The sequence below is a fragment of the Schistocerca piceifrons genome, chromosome 5 (genome assembly GCF_021461385.2).
Source record: "Schistocerca piceifrons isolate TAMUIC-IGC-003096 chromosome 5, iqSchPice1.1, whole genome shotgun sequence".
Lineage (NCBI taxonomy): Eukaryota > Metazoa > Arthropoda > Insecta > Orthoptera > Acrididae > Schistocerca > Schistocerca piceifrons.
The window spans coordinates 274,521,288-274,549,193 of record NC_060142.1 but is presented as its reverse complement, the minus strand read 5'-3'; the positions used below and the strand labels follow the sequence as shown (position 1 = coordinate 274,549,193).

General features: G+C 41.8%; 1 protein-coding gene across 6 annotated transcripts; it reads left to right on the top strand.

Annotated features, from left to right (window-relative positions):
* LOC124797954 lies at positions 1 to 27,840 on the top strand. 6 transcript variants are annotated; one of them, XM_047261108.1, is made up of 5 exons: positions 97 to 322; positions 2,088 to 2,204; positions 9,490 to 9,680; positions 25,662 to 25,867; positions 26,023 to 27,840. In XM_047261108.1, the coding sequence occupies exons 3-5, from the start codon at positions 9,670 to 9,672 to the stop codon at positions 26,511 to 26,513; spliced, it is 708 nt and encodes a 235-aa protein (XP_047117064.1). In that variant the 5' UTR covers positions 97 to 322; positions 2,088 to 2,204; positions 9,490 to 9,669; the 3' UTR covers positions 26,514 to 27,840. The 6 variants fall into 6 exon arrangements, with proteins under 6 accessions (XP_047117062.1, XP_047117061.1, XP_047117064.1 ...); XM_047261106.1 differs by lacking the exons at positions 97 to 322; positions 9,490 to 9,680 and adding an exon at positions 1 to 19; XM_047261105.1 differs by lacking the exon at positions 9,490 to 9,680 and having other exon boundaries at positions 96 to 322.
* The last annotated feature ends 66 nt before the right edge of the window (positions 27,841 to 27,906 follow it).

The following is a 27,906-nucleotide window of genomic DNA, read 5'->3' as shown; positions in this document are numbered from 1 at the left end:
TTGTATGTACTAGCGCCGTGTAAGTTAAATAAACAATGCTCTCAGTTAATTCTGAGCAGTTTGTTGTTGGTGTCTGTCCGTGGGACCCACAACGTGACAACATTGTGAACCTTCGTTTACAGTTTACACTGTGCGAAAGTGTATTTAAACGAAGTGGATTAGCGTCGTTGATGTGTTTGTATCATTAACAAGTTTTGTATGAACGAAACAGATACTTCTCCGATTATTAAAACTATCTTAAGACATAAATGTAGTAGATTTTTTGCAAGAATACATTTGTTTTGCTATTGAGCTTATAGTGGAATACGTTTGAAAGCTACAGGTAAGGGCCACTCGAGTGTATGTAGATGGGAAGCTATCACTCGTGAAAATGGAAATTGCTACGAAATTCTCTTATTGTATTTTTCAGCATTGGGTTACATAATTAGATACAGTAATTAAATACATTGGAATAACTTCGTTACAAGACGATCACTTGTTTTCCCCTTGGGCAGTATGGCTTCTGTAATTTGTTTCTTTTATTGCAAGCAATGAATTCTTTTTTCGATTGATTCGACTGCTGTCAAAATATTAAATCTATCCTGTGATGTTTAGACTGTAAGTCAACGTCCTTAAACCCCGTTTTATTTTTTGTATTTCTCATGAGAACTGTTTGATACTGACAGAGACTAGAATCTGCAGAGGATTTTGTTGTTGATGCATTTTACTATACTTGGCTCAATAAAAGAAACAGCTTATTTTGTTTATTTCCTTAATTTAAAATTCTGATGCAGAAAACTCATTAGAACCAAAGTGCACCCTAACATATTTACCTGTCATGGTGTTCACAACTTAAGAATTAAGCACTTCATTAGTACAATTTTGGGTAGTAATGTGCAATTCATGAAGATTCATTGTTTATATTAAGTCATGCAGTAGGAATGCCATTTGTATTTGTTGTAAATGGAAAAGTATTCGAGAGTCAGAACATGATGTACATCTTTTGGGCCAGAGTTTGATAGCCATCATCCTCCCTTCCTCTGAAATCCTGGTTGTGATCCATATGAGGTGATTCATAGTGTCATTATCAAAACCAAATGAAAGATAATATTCCTTATGCAGAATAAATCTGAATTATGCAATTTCGGAAAAAGTGTGTGATGTGATTGTAATCATCATTGGCTGTATTCCATGGATCCCATGGAGAATGCTCGTTGAGATAAGGAAAGAAAAGTCAAAATTTGGTACTTTAGTATTCTTCATGCTGATTACATGTACTTTACTTGGAGGCTTCAAACTGATTTATTCTTGAATGTTCTTTCTTCCTAAATTTTTTGTTTTATACACAGTGAAAATGATTAGACATACACAAATATAGATAGCAACTGCTTGAAATCTAATGTTATCATCTTGCAGTTTTTTTAAAGTGTGCTTGGTCTCATAATGACAATTAAAGCGGCTGAAATAAAGATGACTCAAAACATTTTGAGACCATTTTCTCAAAATAGATATTAAAGTCCTAATAAAAATGCTAAAAATTTCAAATTATACTTTTAACGAGATTGTAAATACGATGTTGTAACTCAAGGTGCACAAAACCATTGTTTATTCCATCTCTGGATACCACTGTGAAGTGTACGGCTGAGGATACTCCCAGTTCTTTCTGTTCCATTTGTGTGTTGAGCACTGGAAGAATGATTACCTAAACGCCTCTGTGTGCACTGTAATTATAATCTAACCACTGAAAGAACACCCATGACAGCTGGTGGCTTGGTTGGCAATGTCACTACGCTCAGTGTTACACCATTTTGGTATACTTTCAGTAGGCTATGTGCAACCATCAGTTTTAGGGGTAGCAATATGGGACTATCACCATGGCATCATTTATGAATTCTAGAGCTCAAACTGGCACTGGTGTGAAGTGTCTGGGACATTCTTCCATTGTCCTGTCTGCAGTCTGACCTTGTCCTGGCATTCCATACGTGAGTGATATGTGGTTGGGGTTTTACTATATTCAGAGATTATAATTTAAATCTAGTTCTTGAAGCTTTCCAGTTAGGCTCCCTTTGTATAGTCTGCCTCTTCATTTGATAATTCATTTGTTTCAGCATATCTGCGACACTCCCAAACTTCAAATAAACCTGTGACCATTTGTGATGCATTTGCATTTATTGTGGATCCAATACACCTGAGCAGTATTCTAGAATGCGTCACATGAGAGTTTTGTGAGTAATCTCTTTTGGAGACTAACTACATTTTCCTAGTATTTTGCAAATGTGACCTGCGTTACCTACAACTAAGCCTATGAGAGCATTCCATTTTCATATACCTACGCATCGTTAAACCCAGATATAATAGAATTTACTGATTCCATTTGTTGCTTGTTGCTATTGTAGTTAAATACTACTTTCTTTTTTTAAAGGGGGGGGGGTGACATTTTACATTTCTGAACATATGAAGCTAGTCACCAATCCGTGCACCACTTCGAAATCTTATTAAGATCCAACTGAATATTTGCGCAACTTTTTTTGGACATTAATTTGGTAGATAATCACATCTGTGAAATGTTGTTGTTGTCGTCTTCAGTCCTGAGACTGGTTTGATGCAACTCTAATCACATCTGTGAAAAGGGTGAGGTTAATCTTAATGGTGTTTGTAACACCATTAACATAAAAATGAACAGCAAGGTTCTTGAACATATGGGACCTGGTGAGTCCAAGTAGCACAGGATGAAGACGACATGGAAATGAAGATTGAGAGGGGATAAGAGGACTGAGAAAGGGAAACTGTTGAACAAAGGGTATTGGAACAGTGGGTCAGCAGAGATTGAGGCCAGGAGGATTACATGTGTGAGGGATGTGTTGCAAGCGAAAGTCCCATCTACGTGGTTCAGAAAAGCTGGTGCTGGAGGGAAGGATCCAGTTTGCATAGGTTGTGGAGCAGCAATTGGATTCGAGCATGTTGTGCCTAACAGCATGTCATGCCACTGGGTGGTCAACTCTGTTCTTGGCCCCAGTTTGGCAGTTGCCATTCATTCTGTGGGAGAGCTGGTTTGCAGTTAAGCCTACATAAAATGCGGGTCTAGTGCAGCAGGGGATACAACCCGTCGGCTTTGGACAATGACATCACAAGTCGCCAGAGAGCAGTTTACCATTTTCGCTTTTGCTGTTATGTTTCAGTTTCGTTTTTTTACTGATTGCTTAATAAAGTGGATCTGTTTATTCTATCTCGTGAGATTTTTTTTTTAAAAAGCCAAAAAACACATATCAGCCACTGAAGGGAGCTACAACACTAAGAAGAATCGCTTCTCGATTGGCCACTTGTGACGTCATTGTCCAAAGCCGACGGGTTGTATCCCCTGCTACACTAGTCCCTAAAATGCTGCGGAAAAGTTGCAGCAGAGCTAGTTTATGACATGACTGCTTTCACAGGTGGCTCTGCCGCTGACAGGGTAGGAGAAGCCCATGACAAGACAGCAGTAGGATGTGCTGAGTGGGTGAATCAGGTAGGTCTCTCACCTTGATCTTCCACAGGAGTGTGATCCCTGTGACTTAGGGTTGGGAGTGGGGTAGGGATGGACCAGAAGAATTCATGAAATTACATTCAGAGCATACAGGCATCTTGGCATTTAATATGAAAAGACTCTTGAGGTGGGAAGTGTGTGTGTGTGTGTGGGGGGGGGGGGGGTGATTTCTGGAATTGGACCACTTGGCATGGAACGATCCCATTAAAAGTATCAGCCTTGAAAGTAGCTGTTCATGTTTTTGTGGCAGATGGTGACGGAATTGTAGAGAATTTTATACTTTAGTGATATATTTGGTGCCCCATACGAAAATTTTAAAGACTACATCAATTTGCACCACAATCACCAAGATTTTGGTATAAAAGCTGAATAGAACTTCTTTAGTACCAGCAGTGTTTGTGTGTGATGGCATTGGAGGAATACCGAAATGGGTAATTTGAATATATTTTGATTAGTCCCAAAAATGCAACAAAACTTACTTTAATTTTGGTTGAAAAGCCTCAGATAGAATCATCTAGAATAAATCAAGAAGAATGAATGTCTTTTGCACACATGATTGCTGGAGCAAGAGAGAGATCAGCTGTTTGTTCCAATTCATTTTTCAAGGGATCCACGTGAAATAAGTGTCTTGAGACTTGGTGCCTTTTGTTGCCAAAATTTAAGTCTCAGTAGTGTCAGCCAGAATTCAAAGTCTGCAGTTATGTCATCAGCTGGTGGGTTGGTAACATTTACTGAATTTTGTTTGAAGAATATTATGTTTTGATTACTTTCATACGTCTTTGTAGTTCTTCATATTCGTTCCACTTGCCACTCAGTTCCTGAAGCATTCTCTTTGGGTAAAAATTGTGATTTCCTGAGGAATTCATTAAAAAGTCGATGCAGAATTTAAACTGTTGTAACACTGATAAATAATTTTGGTGACAGAATTCCAGAATGGGATCCATTAGGAACCCATCTGTGGTTTGAGAACTGGCTAAGTGGACCACTGGAGACTTGGAAATCTCTTGTAAACAATCCACTAATAGTCTTAGAAACTTTGGAAAAGTGCCCCACACATGGCTTCTCTCGCATGGTAGTCAGGTGTATCCCCTTGGCTTTAACCTAGTATTTCTGTCATAATTGTAGCACTTAAGCCACCACAGACAACGCAAGTTAGCACTGAAAGATAGCTCCAGGATCAGTAACAAATCCTTGCATATAATGGACTTGGTGAAAATTACATGCTAACTCAAAATGAGTTAAGTTGTATGAAAGTGTACTTTACCATGGTGTTTAGAAATTTTTCACTGCACGATAAAGTACACTTTCTGTTGCTATCAGAATACATTTTACAATTATGAGGCAGTGTGCTGAAAATGATAAACAATTGTGTTTCTTCGTTACAAATATTGTGTGTGACCACATCTTGGATAGTTGTGGGGATATCAGAAAACATACAAAATGAAGTTAAGGTATGTTGGGAATAAAAATTTGCGGTTTCCAGTTAATGCTGAATTAATTTCGTTAGAGGTGGCCTTTCTGAGATGAGTTCAAAGTTACCTAAATGTCAATGAAACATTTTAATTGCCTCCAATTATCTCACGAACCATCCACTCCGGAAACCTAATTTTTCCAAGTCTCACAAAGAACCTAACGGAGAACAACCTCCCAAACCTTTTTCATTATGATGATGATTTTTATTGCCCTATCTGAAATTAATTGGTCACCTGAAAAATAGTAAAAACTTTTACATCCTTAACCATGGGGTTTCAATAGCATTGACTTATGAGGCTTAAAAATGCACAAGTATCGAATATTGAGATCTAAGAATACGTGAAATTACCTTTAATAAATATATGCAGGCATAGGTTAGATATGAACAGAATCTAGTTATGTTCCCAAAATTAACCATTGACCACTTGACATGAAATGCCTCTGTATATGATAAAATTGTATCATAGTTATCCTCAGGAGGTTAAATGTCTGGTAGTGTTGTAGACACATATTAAAGAGACACACTACCTAGCTTTGGGACTATGTAGTTCCTTCATCAGGTTGGAAGAAATGATCAGTATTAGCAAATTAAAATAGCAACTTTTTTTTTTTTCTCAGGCTAATGCCTTTCACGGCAGGCATATGGTTACACCCACTCAAGCAAGTATTTTTCAACATCTTTTAATGGCCTGTTGGGGCTTTTTATAAACTAGGATGACCATTATTTTAGCCCACAGTCAATTTATGATCAAAATTGTTTTCAATCATCTGATGACCATTGTCACTGAAAAGTCCCAAAGCACAACATGCATGCGTGCAGACATGCACACAGCATTTCACATATGGACAGAATCTGTGTAAATCTCTACACCTTGTTTTATACTGCTAGAGGGGGAATTGGTTCTTAGTCATCCTATATGGCGGCGTAGTATTCTTCCGGGAAGGTCAACTTCCCCCACCACGGGCAATGCTTGGTTTTCAGTTTACAGACAGAATGTACCTTCCAGCCATCCCTGTTCAGTTCTGTTATGAGAGCAGACAAAATGTCTTCACGAATTCATGTTTGTATAGTGAATTTATTTCACATGTCTGCAGCTGTTAAGTGAGCTATGTAAAAAAGTTCAGCAGTTGGAGCTGGTAACTATCTACCATGTTATAGAAACATACCCCAAGTGTAACATGCTGGCAATGTGTGTTCAACATTCAGTTTCATTGCCACTGCTACCACTGGCTGGTATACTTCCACAGTGTGAGGAGTACCAAATGCATTATTACCCCACCATCAGCTTTCTTCCCAATGTCTAAAGAGGCCCAGAGGCTTCAATTTAAGTCAAGTGATGCATTAGAGCAGATTACTATTCTAGACTTGAATGTAATCAGTCCCATTCTATCAGACATATTCACACCCACCATAGAAGGTGTACAGTATATTTGTGGTAAGTGGCCCCACCCAGTGCAGCCAACTCCACAAGTGCAAGCAGTTCCTAAATGTAAGAGATTTATGGAGTCTACCAGTAACACCGTCTTGAAATGCAATAACTTTCTTGTCAATCATTAATTCACCACAAAGTGACAACAACACAACTTCACAGTACACTGTCAATGATAGAAAGACACAAGATACCACATTTAACAATCCAATCCCTTTCCCACCAACACTACATAGGTCACTGATAACATCACACTTACAAATTAAACATTTCTCAACCACCGTTTGTATGAATGTATAAACCCATTTAACAACTGCAAGTAAGTATTCATTTAATAAACTGAAAATAACTCCACCACATAAACATGTGCTCAGTGAATTTATTTTGTCTACGCACATAAGAGAACTCGAAGGAAATGTTGGCAAGGTATAGTCTGCCTGTAAAACTGAAACGTCATAGATAAAAAGTGAATAGGGCCTTTTTGTAGGAAATTTAATGTAGTTTAATTTTGTAACAGAAAAAATTTTCACTGGAAGCCTCAGTTTTAGTTATTCGAGAAAAACGTTCCCCACGCTTACATTCCACCAGTTAGCATTTGTAGTATTCTGTTGCTCTTGGCACTGCTTCCTACCACGGCACAAAAATATGTGACAACAGGGTGTATATGCCCCGGAAAATTTGGCGAAAACCCGGGAATTTTTTCATCTGGGACACAAAACCGGGAAAACCCGGGAATTTTTTATAATTCCATGAATTTTTGTGATTTTGACTGGTAAGAACCAATGCTCTAACAAAGAATTTTATTTTAGCCCACTACTGCAGAATAATACTGAACCAATAAAACACAAACAAGGGGAAAAAACCAAAATAAAACTTAAATTGCAAGGGAAATGCGCCAATTACATCAACAAAACACAGTGCACACTCAAGCATCTGCCAACAGCAAAATGTGTCAAAAGCTTTAGGACGAAGACTGTGCAATATAATTCCATGAATTTTTGTGATTTTGACTGGTAAGAACCAATGCTCTAACAAAGAATTTTATTTTAGCCCACTACTGCAGAATAATACTGAACCAATAAAACACAAACAAGGGGAAAAAACCAAAATAAAACTTAAATTGCAAGGGAAATGCGCCAATTACATCAACAAAACACAGTGCACACTCAAGCATCTGCCAACAGCAAAATGTGTCAAAAGCTTTAGGACGAAGACTGTGCAATACTTCATAACAAAAAAATTACTTCCAAGGAGTGTGACGTGAAAACGGTTTACATTAGGTTCGTTTGAGCAGTTGCTAGAGGGCTCATGCGCAGTTGAGTCACATATGAGCACTACTTGTTCCACATGTGGCTACTTTTAAGTGCATCTGTTAGCTGTATCAGCAGTAGCAATAAGCAGCCAGACTTCAGAAATGTTCCTGTCAGATTCGCGCATGCGCAGATTAGTCTGTGTTATAGTGGGGAGGGGGCGGTCTCCACGTGACCCGTGTTAAGGTTTAGTAATTTATTTCCTCTTCCTTTACAGCTGTCACGTCAAATGACAACAAAGTGAATTTCTATGGCCGTGAGCTACCAATGAATAAAATACATTCACACAATTATAGAAGACACAAATATGTTGTTAGTTTCAATTTTATGATTTTTTTATTTTATTTTTATTTCTAGTTTTTTGGCAGTCAAGCATTAGTTGCCTTGCAGAACAATGAAATTATTTTTTTTTAAATTTGCAAAATAAATCTGGCTTTTATTAATCTTTACCGCAGAACCAGTCAATTTGTTTGAAAAGAAGTTTTTCATTACACACTACTGGCTAGTGTCAGCTGTTTGCTGAATTAAAAGTGCCCATTTTTATCTTTTGGCTCGCATGGCATTATGTCATAATAAAGAAACAAACTAGAAATAATACAGTACTGGCACTCCAAGAAAATTTGCAGCCCTAAAACCGTACTGAAAAGCATAATATCAGGGTGGGGCCTACGATTTTGTGAATCTGGACATATGAATGTGCATTTTCAGCCGAATTATCCATTTTAGTGTGGTTTACGAAATTCCGATGCTCTTGGAGTATCCCCTGATGTCCTGCTTTGTTTATGATGTAATGTATGATCTTTTTAATGCAAATATGTACGAACATTTGGGCAATCTACGTCATCGAGCGCGCACTCGCATTAACGCCGTTTCCTGGCACTCTATGATAACTGCTGAAACAAATTCCAGGTTGCGGGAAAATATTGCGAATGGTAGTTAAAAAACGTTACTTTCAAAGTAAATTTCATTTTAACTTCTTAAATCACAGAGCGTTTGATTCTCACGTAAAGCGTAAACACTTAGAGAGCCAGCCACTGAAAAGAAACTTGAGCCCAGAAGACCAGACATTTATGTCATTATTTAAAATTTTACTGACACATTTGTGTGATGTATATTAAAGTGTAATGCACACAAAAAAGACCGATATTATACATGAAAGCTTAGCTTTACTTGTAGCTACACTATGTTTATTAATTTAAACCATTTGCGTGTTCACGCTACTGGTGGTGATGTTGCTATTGGCTGAGTACATCACGTGTCCTATGCTCGGAATATCTGCCATTGTCGGCTGGCAAGATTACGTGTCATGAGCTATGATTGGTCTTTTAAAGTGCATCACAATCTCGATTCCAATGTTTTGGAAACTAAGGTGCTGTTTTTGGTGGAATTCAAATATATACTTTCATAATACGAAAAATATACAGCTTACTTGTTGCTGCACACAAAAGATCTTTCCAAAACACACTTGGGGGGGGGGGGGGGGGGGTCGTGGTTAGTTTTCTAAACTGCCGGGAAGTTAAACCAGCTTATAAAACCTTACCCATTGAAAGGATTGATAAGTTTTACGGTTCCAAGGGAAAGTATACTGTCACTTAACAGGGGAAAAAGTGTATTTTTAACCGGGAGTCTGGGAAAAATACAGGATTTTTTTTTCTTTGTCCACACACACTACCTGGATGACATGAATTTTTTCACCCAACTTTCTTTCGTTAAATAGACTAAATATCATTTTTAAAGCCGTTGAGGTCTAGTGTTGTGGTTGTCTTGTTTACAGTGACTGCAGATACTGACTGAAAATCTGCGCTGGTTACAAAAGTCAAGAAATATGGACCAGACAGCATATGTCAGTGGTACTACATATTGTGCCCATATGGGAACATCATAGGAATTGTACCAGCTCAAATTATTTATGAAGGTTCATTTCATGACTCCTCATATTGTCAGTTGACAGGTCATGAACATGGTGTAAGTATAGCATACAGGGAATGTTTTTTTTTTTTTTTTTTTTTAATGTAAAATTCCGAATAGTGTTGTGAGATGTAAAAATATTTCAATTGGTAAAGAAGTGGTTAACTTATGACAAGAGGTGTGAAAATTACTGTATTTATTCACCCATAATTGGGCTGGATGGTAGCAGTTGAATGCATGTAAATAAATTCATCGTGCATTTCACTGACCATCAGCCACTAAGCGTTCAGATGTACTTGCTGAAATGCACGGATTTAAGTTGTGCAGTTTTATCAACAATTTCCTCTATGTATAGATTCAGTGTTCTCTATATATCGGGGAAGACCCCATCGCCACATCATCCATTTTCTCATAATATTGTTAGCCACATTGAAAGTAAGTGGTTAAGTAGTAGTGAGAGCATTTTGGAGGAGACAGCCCTGCAGTGTCGATCTGTGGCGCAGAAAGACTAAGCTGCGTAGCTATCTAACTGTGCCAAGACTGTGAGATCCCCCCCGCCCCCTTGGTTAACATAACTATGGCATCCAGGAAATTTTATTTAAGAAAAACAGTTCTGTTCAAGGCATGGATGGCCATTGTGAGAGAGCTCATACATTAAACTCTTAGGGACCCTGACTTGGTTGCACATATACTGTTTCTGTGTCATTTGCATTTCACCAAAGAATTTTCAGTTGATATGTGGAACTGGGTAGATGGCATTGAAATAACATTTGCATAAGCAACAGGATTGTTAGAGACAGCAAAACAAGCATGGCAGAATGACATGTGTGCGGACACAGAACATAGAACTCCCTGCTCATAGGGTGGTAATAAATCTTGTAGAGAAGGAACAAAAGCAGTGCTGCGAAAGGTCATAATTTCATAATAGCTTAATGTCATTGCCTAAACTAGTGATCATTAGTGAAATGGAACTGATCATTAACAATTTGTATGTGGATGCATTCAAAAGTAGACATTAAACATGCAAAATCACCAGCATGTTGAAAGTCCCAAAAACAAATGTTAATGCAGGCAGAAAGCAAAGTGCTTCATACATTGGGTGTCAATAAAGACACTGTAGAGCTGCTAGTGGATGGAGGCACTACAATGATCTTGTTGAGTGTCTCTGAATATCAACAAAAAAATAAGCCCATTGCTCCGGAGACCCAGCATGCAAAGGACTTGTGAAAGGTTATGTAGTGATTATTGATTGAAAGCTTATATGAGCTTATATCAGTGGTGTGACAACTGTTGCAATGGGGAAAAAAGTATGCTTACTGGACAACTGACCTGATCTTATTTTGCCAACTCTGAAAACTACTGCAGATAAAATAAACATTTCTGTTTACTTTTGTGACACCATCATCTGCAGTTTCCTTTTCCATTGTGGACAATGGGGTAGTTTGCATTTCCTAAACAGTCAGGACCCCATTTCTCAAAGTAAGGAATATTGCTTGATATACATCTTCCAGCATTTTACCTGATCTTTTTTCATTGGCTACTTTTTCAGTTGCTTGTGGAAATTTGTTTGGACCTAATTGAATTTTTATTTATTTATTTATTTTTTGTTGGCCTTCTGACTGATTTGATGCAGCCCATCCAAGTTTTATCTCCTGTGCCAATCGTTTCATCTCAGGGTATCAATTGCACCCTACAGCCTCAATTATTTGCTGGGTATATTCCAGTATCTTCTTCCTCAACTGCTTTTACCCTTTACAACTCCTAGTACCATGGAAGTTATCCCATGATTCCATAACAGATGTCCTATCATTCTGCCCCTTCTTCTTGTCAGTGTTTTCCGTATGTTCCTTTCCTTGCCGACTCTGTGGAGAACCCTCTCATTTCTTAATTTGTCCGTCCACCTAATTTTCAACATTTTTCTGTAGCACCACATCTCAAACACTATGATTCTTTTCTGTTCCGGTTTTCCCACAGTCTGTGTCTCACTATCATACAATGTTGTGCTCCAAACGTACATTCTCAGAAGTTCTACCTCAAGTTAAGACCTATGTTCAACACTAGCAGACTTCTCATGGCCAGAAATATTTTTCCGCTGGAGCTAGTCAGTTTTTTACACCCTCCTTGCTCCATCAGTCGTAAGTTATCTTGCTGCCTAAGTTGCAGAATTGCATAACTTTGTCTGCTTCATAATCACCAATTGTAATGTTAAGTTTCTTGCTTTTCTCATTTCTGCTGCTTGTCATTACTTCCATCTTTTTTTAATTTACTTCCAATCCATATTCTGTACACATTAGACTGTTCATTCTATTCAACACGTCCTGCAATTCTTCTTCACTTTCACCAAGGATAGCAATGTCATCAGCGAATCTTATTATTGATATTCTTTCACCCTGAATTTTAATCCCACTCTCGAACTTTTCTTTTATATCTCTCATTTCTTCTTCAACGTATAGCTTGAAAAATAGGGGTGAAAGACTACAGCACTTCATTCGTGGCCTTCCAGTCTTATTGTTTCCTCTTGGTTTTTGTATGTGTTGTGTATTACCTGTCTTTCCCTATAGCTTACCCCTATTTTTCTCATAATTTTGAACATCTCGCACCCTTTTAAATCGTCGAACACTTTTTCACATTTGACAAATCCAATGGCTGGCCTTGATTTTTCTTCAGTTTTCCTTCCATTATATGAGACACAATGTCAGAACTGGGTCTCTGGTGCCTTTACCGTTCCTAAAACCAAGCTGATAGTCATCTAACAGATCCTGAATTTCTCTTCCATTCTTCTGTATATTATCCTGGGTGGATGAGCTGTTAAGGTAATTGTACCATAATTCTTATAATTGTTGGCTCTTCAGAATTGTGTGGATGAAGATTAACCGAAAGCGTGACATTATATCACCAATCTCATACATTCTACATACCATCATGAATAGTCGTTTTGTTGTCACTTCCCCCAATGATTTTAGAACAGATGTAATATTAAATTTCCTGGCAGATTAAAACTGTGTGCCAGACCGAGACTCGAACTCGGGATCTTTGCCTTTCGCGGGCAAGTGCTCTACCAACTGAGCTACCCAAGCTGTGCTTGCCCGTGAAAGGCAAAGGTCCCGAGTTCGAGTCTCGGTCCAGCACACTGTTTTAATCTGCCAGGAAGTTTCATATCAGCGCACACTCCACTGCAGAGTGGAAATCTCATTCTGGACATGGAATATTATCTATCCCTTCTGCCCTATTTGATGCTAAGTCTTCCAAAGCTTTTTTAAATTCTGATTCCAATACTGGATCTCGTGTCTCTTCCCTGTTGACTCCTGTTTCTTTTTCTATCACATCATCCACTGTTGTGGAGGCCTTCAGTGCACCCTTTCCATCTATCTGCTATCTCCTCTGCATTTAAGACTGGAATTCGCATTGAACTCTTAATGTTATTGCCATTGCTTTTAATATCACAGAAGATTGTCTTGACTTTATGATATGCTGAATTTGTTCTTCCTATAAGCTTTCTTTTTTTCATGCAGCCATTTTGCTTTAGCTTCCCTGCTCATCCTATTTATTTCATTCCTGAGTGACTTGTATTTCTGTATCCTTAAATTTTCCTGAATATTTTTGACTTCCTTCTTTCATCGATCAGCTGACGTATTTAATCTGTTATCCATGGTTTCTTGGCAGTTGTCTTCCTTGTGCCTAAGGTTTTCTTTCCAACTTCTATAACTGCTCTCTTTAGAGATGTCCAGCCCTAATCAACTGTATTGCCTACTGAGCTATTCATTATCACAGCATCTATAGCCTCAGAGAACTTTAAATGCATCTTTTCATTTTTTACTACTTTAAGTCCCATGTCTTTGTACAATGATTCTTCCTGACTAGTTTCTTAAAATTTAACCTGCTCTTCATCATTACTAAATTGTTAAGTGAGTATATCTGCTCCTGGGTAAGCGTTACAATCCAGTATTTCATTTCGGAATCTGTGGCTGACCATGATGAAATCTAACTGGAAATCTTCCTGTATCTCCTAGCTGTTTCCAAGTATACCTCTTCCTCTTGTGATTCTTGAACAGAGTATTTGTGATTGCTATTACTGACTGATATTTATTGCAGAACTCGATTAGTCTTTCTCCTCAGTCTTTCTCCTCTTGTGTCTACTACCAAGCCCGTATTGTCCCATAACCCTTTCTTCTACTCCTTTGCCTACAACTGTGTTCCAGTCCCTCATGACTATTAGATTGTCATCTCCCTGTACATACTGAATTACCCTTTCAGTTTCCTCATATACTTTCTCTCTCTGTCTCTTCATCATCGGCTTGCAACATTGCAGGTATACCAGTGTCAGTGTTGGTTTGCTGTAGATTCTAGTGAGAACAAACATATCATTGAACTGAACTGTTCACAGTAACTCACTATGTGCCCTACCTTACATTCCATAACAAATCCTACTCCTATTATACCATTTTCTGTTGCTGTTGATATTATGCTATACTCATCTGACCAGAAATCCTTATCTTCCTTCCATTTCACTTCACTGACTGCCACTGTATCTAGATTGAGCCTCAGTATTTCCCTTTTCAGATGTTCTAACTTCCCTACCAAGTTCAAGCTTCTGACATTCCAAGTCCCGACTTATTGAACATTATCCTTTCATTGGTTATTCAATCATTTTCTTATGGTCATCTGCCTCTTGACAGCCTCCTCACAGAGACCTGAATGGTGAACTTCTCCAGAATCTTAAGCCAATGGAGAGATCATCATGATACTTCATCAGTTATAGGTCACATGTCCTATGGATACACATTGTGTCTTTAATGCGGTGTTTTCCATGTTTCCATTGCCTTCTGCACCCTCATGCCATCGATCATTGCTGATTCTTCACCTTTAGGGGCAATTTCCCACTCCTAAAGGCAAAAGTGTGCTTTGAACCTCTGCCCACTCCTCCGCCCTCTATGACAAGGCCATTGGCTGACTGAGGGTGATTTCCTATGCTCGAAGACTTTGGCAACATTGCAGATGATTTTGATTCAAAATTTAGGGAGTAGCAGGAACCCAAATCTGGGTGCACACTGTCAATACCCCCCCCCCCCCCCCCCCACACAGTCAACATCATTACGCAGTACTCAGTATATTGAGTGTGTGATGGCCTCTTAAGGCAAAAATGTCTCAATAGTTTATAGGAGCTTTCAAAAGTTTGCAAGGAGAGAATGCCGTCTACGGCTGATTGTCACTGTCATCAGCTGTTTGACCTATGAAATGGCCAGATATCAGAAAGTAGTACTTGAGCCTTTTGTGAGAAACTGTTGACATCATGTGGAAAAACATGTGTGAATTTGTGAGACTTGCTGAAGAATGTCTGACTTGGCAAAGACCACCAACTGGTGAAATTCAGTGTTGTTGTTATTCAACCAAATGCCTCTGACCATGCATGGTGAGACTTTTTCAACTCACTCTTCCCACAACTTATTTTCAAAAGTATAAGCGAATGCACAGTGTAACTGTGGAATCCATCCTGAAACTTAAAGCAGACAATCTATATCTTGAAGAGTTTGAGAAAGTTACCATTGAAAACATGTGTTTCAAACCCATCTATCTCTTGCATGTGGGTTTGAACACTTCCATCTTAAGGCTGCATGGCAAGCAGGCCCTGGTAACAAATGTTGTGGACACTGAGAATGTGAAAATCCATAGTTGAAATAAAGGAAGATAATTGTCTCCCATTACTCAACATTTGGGTACAAATAAATCTTGATGACCTATTATGTCAGGCTATTCACAGCAAACTGAAACACAAGGATATGTATTTTCATCCATCCAGTCATCTGCACCACTCAGTACAACAGTGTATTGAAGTGGTAATACACTTGTCTTGATTGCCATACAGGGTGTTTCAGCATGATTACAAACTTTGAGGTGAGATAGAGTAAAACCTAGATGATGCAAAATCACATGTGCATGGTCAAAGCATTTTCTAGGTGCTGTACTGACAGCAAAAATCACAAGGAAAAAAGGACACAAACAGGGTGATAACACATGTTTATTATCCTCAGTACAGCAGAAACCAAAAAATAAGAACTAAAACAGCCACCACTTGTCATTAAAGAAGGTGTTCCAAGTTACGGCCCACCCTACAATGCAGGCCACACATCTCTGGCAAATGGAAGATATGATGTCGTGGAAAACACCGGACATGCCCTGGGACTTCCCCGGCAGCTGCCACAATGTGTACACAAAGTTCCTCAGCACTGTTAAGAGGGATTTTATACACAAATGTCTTGACATATACTCAGAGGAAGTAGTCTAGACAAGTGAGGTCTGGCGATCTCGCTGACCAATACACCAGGCCTGTGAGACCTGCTTCACGGTCCAGGGCTGTAATTTTGAAAACCTTTGGTGTTGATTGTTGTCAGTTTTTATTCTTATTTCTTGCTTTCTGCTGCAATAAGCATAATAAACATGTTTTCTCACTCTGTTCATGTCCTTCCTTTCTTGTTTCATCAGATCTGTGTTATAAATGTACAATGTAAGACAAGATATTAAAAGACATGTATTGTGGCAACTCATTGAATTTTGAAAACCTTTGGTGTTGATTGTTGTCAGTTTTTATTCTTATTTCTTGCTTTCTGCTGCAATAAGCATAATAAACATGTTTTCTCACTCTGTTCATGTCCTTCCTTTCTTGTTTCATCAGATCTGTGTTATAAATGTACAATGTAAGACAAGATATTAAAAGACATGTATTGTGGCAACTCATTGAAGCTGAGAGACAAACCTATCAAAATCAATGGGTGCAATGCCACCTCCTACTCCATTTCTTGACACTGTCACTGCCCAGACTGACACAAGTAGTTCACCATGGCATAATGCAAACAATTTTGCCAGTAGGTGGTTTTGGTGATGGTATGCTGATAAAAAAGATTATAAAATCCAATGTTTTCTGTTGTATGAACATGGAGATTCGTTTAACATATTTAGAACATATTTTGCATCCAGAAAACTTAGATGTCCTTAGTATGCCAAGATGTGAAATCGATTAATGTTGGATAAGAGGTCTTCTATATGTGCATGTTGTTTTGTACCATTCATTGCTCTCATGACTTTTTTCTAAACAACAGTGTGTAAGTTAGAGTGACAAGTACAAGGCACCATACTATACTGTCTGACTAATAAAGTGAAGCACCCTGAACATACAGCTGGATGTTGATGTAACTATGTACTCACGGATGTGTATGTAAATAATTACGTTCGAAATAAATTTGTTGGTTGCGAATAGCTTGGCATCAGCTGTGTTAGGTGTAGATTTTCAACCTATTAATAGTATAGGAAAATGTCACCGCTGATGCCAAGATATTTGCAGTCAGCAAATTTATTTCGGATTAATTTTGGACAGGCGACAATTGTCATTAAAGTCTGTTCATCCAGATACAAGTAAACTAATGATTGTAATTGCAATTCTCTCTGACAGGTGAACAGCCACCAGAGTGCATTAGTGTTGTTCGTGTTTAGTGTTGTTTTGCTAGACCTGGTAAATTACATAAGCTGTGTGGACAGCATCAGATACTGACTAGTACTGTGAAGGACATGAAGATGATGCGTACCCATGTAAGGCAGCTTTATCAGCACCTGGCACACTCAAGAAGGGACCTCATTGTGGTTCTCCATTAGGGGATGCAAACACGAAAAAAATATCAAGTATATAAAAGCCAAATTTAATTTTCAAACTGAAATCTTCAACATTCTGCAAAACATTGGTTGCTGTGCTAATAACTCGGAAATAAAAAGCTATGTTAAGAAATGTATTTGAAAGCACTTGGCAGCTTTCAGTCACAAAAGCCCGTTTTGATTTCATTTAGCAGGAGAGCTGCATGATTGTATACATACTGTTTTACTTATGTGTTGATTTTTGGTTTGGGATTGTGATAATTGCTGTGGTCTTTGATCCAGTTTGATGCAGCTCTCCATGCTAATCCATCATGTGCAATCCTCTTCATCTCGTGGTTAATACCTGAACCCACATCTTGACACTACTTGGTCTCAATCTCCCTCTACAAATTTCACTTCCTCCCCCCACCCCCACCCCCCCACCCCCCACCCTCTGCCAGACTGACTATTTTTTGATGCTTCAGGATTTGTCCTTTCAACTAGTCCCTTCTTTTAGTCAAGTTGTGCAATAAATTTATTTTCTCCTCAGTTTGATTTAACCTCTTCATTAGTTATATTATCTACACATCCAATCTTCAGCATTCTTCTGTTGCGTCACATTTTAAAAACTTATGTTCTGTTCTTGTGTTAACTGTTTATTGGGCACATTTTACGTCTGTGCAAGGTTACACTCCAGACAAATATTTTCAGAAAAGATGTTATAACACACAAATTTATATTAGTTTTTAGCAAATCTGTATGAGAAAAAAATCCTGATTTGTTGTTAATTTTTCCAGCTGTCTGTGATCACTGATCGAACAGCTTCTGGCCAGTCCCAAACAGTTTGGAGCTGGGGAGTCCTCTGCTTGAGCAAAATTTTCCACCCTAGGTGTACCTGAGACTGTTGGAAGCTGCTGCTTGAATGAACTTTGTGCGTCTACTCTGGATTTCAGCCTCCACCTTTTATCTTGTGAGCTAATGTAACACCGAACTCTATACATACTCGTAACAACCACCTACACCCTGCCTGCCTGTCGTAAGAGGCGACTAAAAGGAGTCTCAAACATTTCGGCCTTATGTGATGGTCCCCTGTCGGGTTTGACCTCCATATCTCAAAATTTTTCCGAAGAGCGAGCCGATTGGGGAAGGGCACCTTACTTGGTGCATTGTGTCCATCTTGCGTTGAGAACTTTCGTCAGCTTCTTCGTCGTTGCGTTGCAGTCCTGCCCGCTCTACATCTCTTGGGCATGGATACGCTCCTGTGTGCACTTTCTGCCCCGCAATGTGCTGGGCTACTTTCTGCACTGACGGCGACCATGGACCACATGTCACCTAACATCCAGCACGGTAGCCAGTCCGTTGTGGTGGGGCCGCCATGTACCCTGTTGGTTGTAGCCCCCTGACAACACATGGATCGCTCTACTGATGCCTGCGCCGTTAACTCCCCACGTATGCCAAGGAGTAGATGCCCATCTCCCTGGGGCATCGGGACTCCCGGCAATGGCCATCCTGCCAGGTGGCCTTTGCTGTGGCTGGGTGGCGCCCGTGGAGAGGGCCCTTGGTCGGAGTAGGTGGCATCAGGGTGGATGACACGCAATGAAGCGTGGCACATCTTCTCTTGCTGGCGGCCAGCCACCAGCAGTCTCTAAGCATTCGAGGGCCCATTTTAAAGGTAACGTTTATTACCCCAAATCGTTCCCCTCCCTCGCCACACCATGGGAGGAACGAAAGGCATTGAATGACAGTGAGACGTATTCGCCCAGATATCTTGTCTGTACCAGAGCTGATGGGGAATCTTTTCTATCCGTGAAGCCTCAGTTCTTTGTAGAGCATTTAGAGGACAAGTTTGGGGAGGTGGAGGGCTTGTCCAAGATGCGGTCCGGATCGGTGTTGATAAAAACGGCATCCTCCGCCCAGTCACGGGCCTTGCTCGCTTGTACTAAGCTGGGGGATGTCTCCGTAACTATCACGCCCCATAAAAGTCTGAATATGGTCCAGGGCATTATCTTCCACAGGGATCTCCTTTTACAGTCCGATGACGAGCTGCGCGCCAACTTGGAGCGACGAGGTGTCCATTTCGTCCGGCGCGTCCACCGGGGTCCGAGGGATCGTCAGGTTGCCACCAGTGCCTTCATCTTGGCCTTCGAGCGTGACACGTTACCTGAGAAGGTCAAGGTGATGGTGTACCGTTGTGATGTCAAGCCTTATATCCCTCCCCCGATGCGGTGCTTCAAGTGTTGGAAGTTCGGCCATATGTCTTCATGCTGTGCTTCCGACCTCGTCTGTCGCGATTGCGGTCGACCATCCCATCCTGATCATCCCTGTGCCCCGCCTCCAATCTGTGTGAACTGTGGTGCGCACCATCTGCCTTGCTCGCCGGACTGTCCGATTCTGCAGAAGGAGCGGAAGATCATGGAAATCAAGACTCTCGACCGCCTGACGTACACTGAGGCAAAGCGGAAATATGATCGGCTTCATCCAGTGCGCATGACATCTTCTTATGCCGCAACTGTCACTCCTGCTACAGTTCCATCCGCTCCAGTCAGCTCTCAGAGGCGAAGGCCCACACCTGCCCCCTTGATGGTGGGGGGCACTAAACTCCCTGTTGCTCCTGCTCCATCTACTTCAGGAGCAACACCCCCCAACCATCGGGGACATCAGTTCCCCCTTCCCAGCCGGAGAAGCGTAAGTCTTCTTCGGCTCCTCTCGCCAGGAAGGGATCCCTTGGGGATCTCCCTTCGCAAGTTCCAACCGGTCCGAAAGCAGACAGCCGCAAGTGGCTCAAACAACCACCGGTCCCTGGTCGTAGGGCCTCCCGGTCGTCGTCTGTCCCTGACACTGACCCAGTGAGGCCCTCCCAGCGTGACCCACTGAAGGCACAGCGAGAGAAACAGAAGAAGAAGAAAGTTCCCAAGGCTAACGACGTTGCGGTGGCACCCATCCCACCGCTACCGACAAGCTCAGCGTCTGAGGACGAGGCCGAGATTCTGGCGTCTGCTGAAGACCTGGATCTCGCCAGTCCCTCAGACGCCATGGATGTCACTCGTGCGGGTTCTGAATCGGAGGCAGCGAGTGAAAAAGCGGCATAAATTGTCTTCCTAGTCCCTTCACGCCTTCTCAGCCATGGACAACACCATCCTCCAGTGGAACTGCAGTGGTTTCTTCCACCATCTAGCTGAGCTCCGCCAACTTATCAGCCTTCATCCTTTCCTCTGCATTGCTCTGCAGGAAACTTGGTTTCCAGCAATAAGAACCCCCGCCCTCCGTGGGTATCGGGGTTATTATAAGAACCGAGCAGCTTATGCAAGGGTGTCTAGTGGCGTCTGCATATATGTCCTTAACTCTCTTCACAGCGAGTTTGTCCCTCTCCAAACAGCTTTAGAGGCTGTCGCTGTTCGGGTGTGGACGCCACAGGCTGTTACTGTCTGCAGTCTTTACCTTCCAGCGGATGGTGCTGTCGCGCAGCATGTCCTGGCTGCTCTGATAGCCCAATTGCCGCCACCTTTCTTGTTATTGGGCGACTTCAACTTCCATAACCCTCTGTGGGGCGGGTCAGTGGCGACAGGTCGAGGCGCCACCATTGAGCATTTATTAGCACAGCTCGATCTTTCGCTTTTAAATGATGGTTCCTCCACACACTTTAGCGTGGCGCATGGCACATACTCCGCCATTGACCTTTCCATCTGCAGCCCTAGCCTCTTACCGTCTGTCCAATGGCGAGTGCATGACGACCTGTGTGGTAGTGACCATTTTCCCATCTATTTGTCACTGCCCCAGTGTCGTTCTTCTGGGCATCTGCCCCGCTGGGCTCTCCACAGGGCTGACTGGCCGGCTTTTACTTCCGCTGCCACCATTGAGTCTCCCCCACAGGGTGACATTGACGAGGTGGTCCGTGTCTTAACCACGTTCATCTTTTCGGCAGCCGAGGCTGCCATCCCCCGCTCTTCTGGACTCCCTCGGAGGAAGGCTGTCCCCTGGTGGTCTCCGGAGATTGCTGAGGCTATTCGCGACCGTCGGCGGGCTCTCCAGCTTCATAGGCGGCACCCGTCTCTCGAGACCCTCATCGCCTTTAAGAGGCTCCGTGCCGGGGCCCGTCGTCTTATTGCACGGCGTAAGCAGGAGTGCTGGGAGAGGTATGTCTCCTCCTTGGGCTCCCGTGTCTCCCCCTCGCTCGTGTGGTCCCGGATCCGGCGGATTTACAGATACCAGGCCCCTATGGGTGTCCCTGGGATCTCCTTGGACGGCGCTGTCTGCACGGACGCTGCCGCCATTGCTGAACACCTTGCTGCGCACTTTGCTGAGAGCTCTGCGACTGCAACTTATCCGCCCCCCCCCCCCCCCCCTTTCGCCATCTAAAGGAGCGAGCCGAGCAGACGCCGTTATCATTCCACACGCGTCGTTCTGAAAAATACAATGTTCCTTTCAGCGAGAGGGAATTCCTCGCTGCCCTCGCCGATTGCCCTGATACAGCACCAGGACCAGACTGCATCCACGCACAGATGCTGAAGCATCTCTCCAGGGACCGCCAGGAACACATTCTCACCATCTTTAACCACATTTGGAGCGAGGGCGTGTTCCCGTCGCAATGGCGAGAGGGTCTTATTGTCCCCATCTTGAAGCCCGGTGCGGACCCAATGGCGGTGGACAGCTATCGTCCCATTACCCTCACCAACGTTTTGTGCAAATTGCTCGAACGTATGGTGGGGAGGCGTTTGTGTTGGGTCCTTGAGTCACGCGGTCTTCTCGCTCCATCCCAGGGTGGCTTCCGTCTGGGCCGGTCTGCAGCGGACAATTTGGTGCGGCTGGAATCTGCTATCCGTATGGCCTTTGCCAGACGTCAGCATCTCGTTGCTGTATTTTTTGATCTGCGGAAGGCGTATGACACCACATGGAGGCATCACATCCTTGCTACATTGCATGAGTGGGGTCTTTGTGGTCGGCTCCCAGCTTTTCTTCAAACCTTTCTATTGCGCCGCTCTTTCCGGGTGCAAGTCGGTGCCGCCTCTAGTTCATCTTATACACAGGAAAATGGGGTCCCGCAGGGCTCGGTGTTGAGCGTCTCCTTATTTCTAGTGGCCATTAATGGTCTGGCTGCAGCCGTGGGGTCGTCGGTGTCTCCTTCTTTGTATGCCGACGACTTCTGCATCTCCTTTAGCTCCACAACTACGGGAGTCGCCGAACGCAGGCTGCAAGTAGCCGTTCGCAAGGCCGCATCATGGGCTCTGACTCATGGTTTTCAGTTCTCTGCAGCCAAGACTCGAGTTATGCACTTCTGCAGGCGTCGGACGGTCCACCCTCATCCTGAACTTTACCTCGACGGCCACCTGCTTGAAGTGGTGGACACTTGCCGCTTCTTAGGACTCGTCTTTGATGCCCGGCTCACATGGGTTCCTCATATTACTCAGCTGAAGCAAAAGTGCTGGCGGCACCTCAACGCCCTCCGCTGCCTGAGCCATACATCTTGGGGTGCGGATCACTGCACGCTGTTGCGATTATACAGGGCCCTTGTGCAGTCCAGGCTTGATTATGGGAGCTTGGCCTATGGGTCTGCATCACCCTCAGTGTTGAAGTTGTTAGACCCCATACACCACTGTGGGGTTCGGCTTGCAACTGGCGCTTTTCGTACGAGCCCCGTGGATAGTCTACTGGTGGAGGCCGGGGTTCCCCCGCTGCGGATTCGCCGCCATCGACTGCTCGCTGACTATGCTGTCCACATGCATTGTTCGCTGGGCCATCCTAATCGTCGCCTGCTTTTCCCTGCCATGGTCCTCCATCTGCCCGAAAGGCGACCTAGATCTGGGCTTTCCATAGCTGTCCGCGTCCAGTCCCTGCTGTCGGAACTGGGGTCCTTCCCTCTTCTGCCTCCCTTCCGGGTCCGTGCACCTACGCCTCCCTGGTGTTTGCCCCGTCTGTCCGTCCGTCTGGACTTGGCACAGGGACCCAAGGACTCAGTTCCGCCTGTAGCCCTTCGTCGCCGTTTTCTCGCGCTCCTCGCCTCATTTTCGGGCTGTGAGGCTGTCTACACTGATGGTTCTCTGGTTGATGGTCGCACTGCCTACGCTTTTGCTCACGTTGACCATGTTGAACAGCGCTCCTTGCCGGCTGGCTGCAGTATTTTTACTGCAGAGCTGGTGGCTATATTGCGCGCTCTTGAACATATGCGTTCCTGCTCAGGTATGTCCATCGTCATCTGCAGTGACTCCCTGAGCAGCCTCCAGGCCATCGACCGCTGCTTTCCCTCTTCTCCTGTGGTATCCTCTATTCAGGAGTCTGTTTCCGCCATTACCCGTTCTGGTCGTTCGGTGGCCTTTGTTTGGACTCCAGGTCACATTGGCATCCCGGGGAACGAACGTGTTGACAGGCTGGCCAAAGGGGCGATCGACGCCCCAGCTTTGGAGATCAGCCTCACGGCTCGCGATCAGCAGCTGGTGTTGCGCCGTAAGGTGCTTGGGATGTGGGCTGATGAGTGGCGTGGCCTGCCATCCCCGAATAAACTGCGGGCTGTTAAGGAGACGACCGATGTGTGGCGCTCCTCCCTGCCGACTTCTCGCAGGGACTCTGTTATCCTGTGTCGGCTCCGCATTGGCCATACATACCCGACGCACGGCCATCTTTTGCGTCAGGAGGATCCCCCCCTGTGTCGGTGTGGGTCCCGGCTGACGGTCGCCTTCATTTTATTGGAGTGTCCCCGACTGCGCACCCTCCGGCAGTCTTTTAATCTCCCGGGCACTTTGCCTTTGGTTTTAAGCGACAATGCCTTCATGGCTGATGACGTTTTAAATTTTATCCGTGGTAGTCCTTTTTATGGTTCCATTTAGGGAGGTCCTGCTCCTTTCCCTTTGTGTGTCTCTTGTCCTCGAGTCTCTCATATTTGGTTGCAGATTTTAGTGTGTAGTCGGTTGGTTGACTCTTTCCCTTTTTTGTTGTCTTGGTCAGTCAACCAGTCTCCGGCCATCTTCTGTTTCCTTTTGTCTGGTGTTCATCTGTACTCTTCGTGTCTGTAGAGTTTGTTACTGCATTTGTGTTCTTTTAGGGCCTGGGGGGAGTCTCCTTCCCCTTGGGGGTTTTACCTGCTTCGTGCATTTATGTCTCGCCTGTTTTTGGAATGGGGGACTGATGACCTTAGCTGTTTAGTCCCCCTTAAACATCCCAACAACAACCACCACCACCACCACCACCACCTACACCCTGCAGATACACTTCAGACACAACACTCCCATTTCACAAATGAAAGATCCCATTGTGTTGAAAGAAAGAATGCTTTCAAATTAACCAGCTAAAGTTGCCATTCTATATCTCCATCTGTGCAACTGAAACTATTTTTAATAGTAATGCTTTCCTGTCCAATTAGAAGAAAACATTAGTGGAAAAAAAACTTCGGTAAGCTCGTCTTTCAGAAACTTGTTATGAGAGACAAGCCTCCTGGAAAGCCTGAAAAAGTCTGAAGATATACCAGTGAACAAAAAGCTTTGAGTTCTTCAATTTTGTTGTTTCATGACTGTATCTCTTGTATTCCGGTCTATGGCATTTGCTTGTCCCTGTTTTACAATTAGCTGTAGTATTTTTCTTTGGCAAATCTTTTATAAAGGCTAGGACCAGGTGTCAACTTCCTGCTTCAGTGTAAAATTATATTATTTGATGTGTCAAACAGTGTCTGATTAAAACTAGTTCTTAGATTCTTAAATCAATTTTTCCCCCTTTTTCTTCCTCACCTGCACAGTATACTTTCTAATGTAATTTAATAAATAACAGTTTGTCTTCTATTTTGAGTACCTTTATCCTACAACTGCTTTCATTCATAGTTATTGTAGTATGAATTTTGACAAGTATCATTTTAATCCACTTTCTGGTATGAAAGAGTCCGAAATAAACAATAACTAGTTGCATACTGTTTTGTGTAGTACTCATTTAATCCCCTGGCCATTTTGGGTAAAGGTTCACATTGAAATAGAAGTAAAAATCGGTTGTGAATACAAATTTATGCAATGCGCCGTGATATTTTAAAAACTGAAGAAAGACTAAAACGAGTAATGACTCAAGTTGAAAGAGAAATAGAATAAAGAGTACTTAATGGTGAGTGAATTGTTTTGTATTTGCAGGCATTAGTGGTAGATGGTCAGCTAAACACGCCATTAAAATGTATGCTATGTATTAATAAAGAGTTTATCTTTTTCTGCATTTTTCCTGAAGATTTATTGCATCATAAATCAGCAACAAATCATACACATATTACAACCCATTTTTTGCAGATTGGTTTCCATTTAAATCAAAGAGTGAAGGTTTATTTATTTGCCATTAATATTTGTTCCTGTCTTGCACTGCATATATCCTGTCTTGAAGGTAAAAATCAAGTTCTCTCTTTTCGGTTGAACAAAAAATGCTGTAATGCCAACAAAGTTTTCTGTTTGTTTACTCTAGGAGGCCATCAAAGGTATCCCACCAGGTAGCACGTGCTGTACCTGGTTTGCATCTGATGTGTTCTGTAACAAACCAACAGTCTCATTCAGTTTCTGCAAACCCTGTGACATCAGCCAAAGATAATAAGAGAAATAACATTGCATGTTCTACTGATCCTCTTTATGGAACTATTCTCAACAGCAGCAGTTCTGTTAACAGCGCCATAGGTAATTCATATTATGTGGTGTATTCATATTTGTGATGTCCTCAGGAATACTACATAAAATTTGATTCTGCTTCAGTTTTCACTGCAGGTTAATGCTGTGTTGCGTTCACAGTATCATGTTGTCTTTTTACTATTAGAGTAACATTTATGTTCTAGGAGACAGTGATGTTGAACTTCCATTAATTATGGCTAATTTGAAGTTACGTGATGTTGGAAGTGAAGTACCAGATGCTGTAATCGTGGAAAATATGGACTCTCAAAGAAGGATCACCAGAAGCTGTTCAAAGCCAACTGATTTTGCTACACAGAACAGACGATGCAGTTTGAAACCAGCCAAAATGGATGTGGCAGATATTGAGAGTTATTATTTGAATAAGAAATTTCAGAAACCACTTGCGAGACACCTGGAAACTATATATGAGGAGCCAGTAATTAGAAAAAATGGTTCATGTTGCATTCTTGGGCCTAAGAAACCAAGAAAAATAATATTTACGGGGATATCTAAAGCCAAAGAAAAGAAGAGGAAAGCAAATATTAAAAAACTGAGTAGAAACTTTGCGTCTAGAAGGGCCAGTTTCTCAGCAGATGATTTTTTAATGCATTTAACTGGCATAATGTTGGAAGATGTGAGCAAGACTGACATGTGACCTTGAAATATTAGTAGCTGAAATGTAAACAGGAATAAAGTTCAAAATCAATTTAAGGATAGATTGAGAAGAAGCATGGACCTGTGCATGTATCTCACAAAAATATGAACAACACTTACCTCCTGTAGCGCCAAAGTGCTACCAAATTTGTCATGTACCAAACTGTTTCATCTAGTGTTCAGAAGAGTTCCCTGAAGAAAGTGAATGGACAGACTGCTGTTTGTAACAACAGACTTCAGAGGCAGAAATCATAGACATGTGATGATTCGTTTGAAAAATCCTTGAAGATGACGTCAACTGTATCAGTGTCAGAAATCAATTTATTAAGTGGCTTAATGTTAAAAACTTCTTGTGTGGTCTAGTGTTTCAGACCACCATAAATTTGAACATATTAAATTCTAGCTGAATTTGCTGGGTAAATGTCTGCTAGTAATCCTAGTACTTGCGTAATTGTAATTACCATAATAACGAGGAATTTTTCAGATGCCATAAGCTGAAATACATTGAAAGTAACACCTAAAATTAATATATTGGTGTTGTATATTACTTTACAAATCAACTGGTTCTTCAAATATGTATACATTCACTATTTTCACCAATTTGGGATTTCTTTGTTGAAAAAATTATTCGTTTTTCTTACAGATCATCACTGTGTGAATTTTATGTTTGAGTTCTTTAACATATATTGCATAGGCACCAATAAATTCTTTAAAAATGGACAGTAAATCATGTGAATCTATGGTTTCCAAGCTATTAGGCTGTTGTGTTATGTCATAACATGCTCGATCATTATTCCCAAGTACTCTTGAGCATATTAATAAAACTATCGGTTTGAGAAACAGGAAAGCTGCTGTGGATGTTTGAATTAAGGGTATACAAATTGATTCAACATATTTGTCCATAAATTATGTATTTCAGTGCTCAGTTTTGTGTATGTAAGGTTCTGTGGTATCCTTCACTCTTCTGTCTAAAAGCACAAAATCAGTGTTGAGTGGTAGGAAAAGTTGATAGGTAGAAGTGTAGTAATGCAGAAAACATTCCTTATTGTACAGAAGTGTAATGGAATGAAGAAATAAGTGTTGGGCTTAAGAAATTAGTGTTACAGTTGTTAAGTTACTTATGTTCTTTAAATGAAGTGTTGGAGAGATTTACAGTTGGTTGCCACTTGTGACTGTGTGCTTTTTCTTTGATGAGAGTGCTGTTAGATTTTGCGCATGTCTCTGTGTATCGCAGAAAACATTCCAAGAACTAACTATCCATCCAGTTCTAACAGTTGCAGCCCCATTGTCCCATCAACAGAAAATTAATAAAATGGTTCAATTGTTAACAGTAACATTTCTTCATCCAAACTTCCAGGTGTGTAAATAAGTATCAGTAAATATTGGGAAACTAC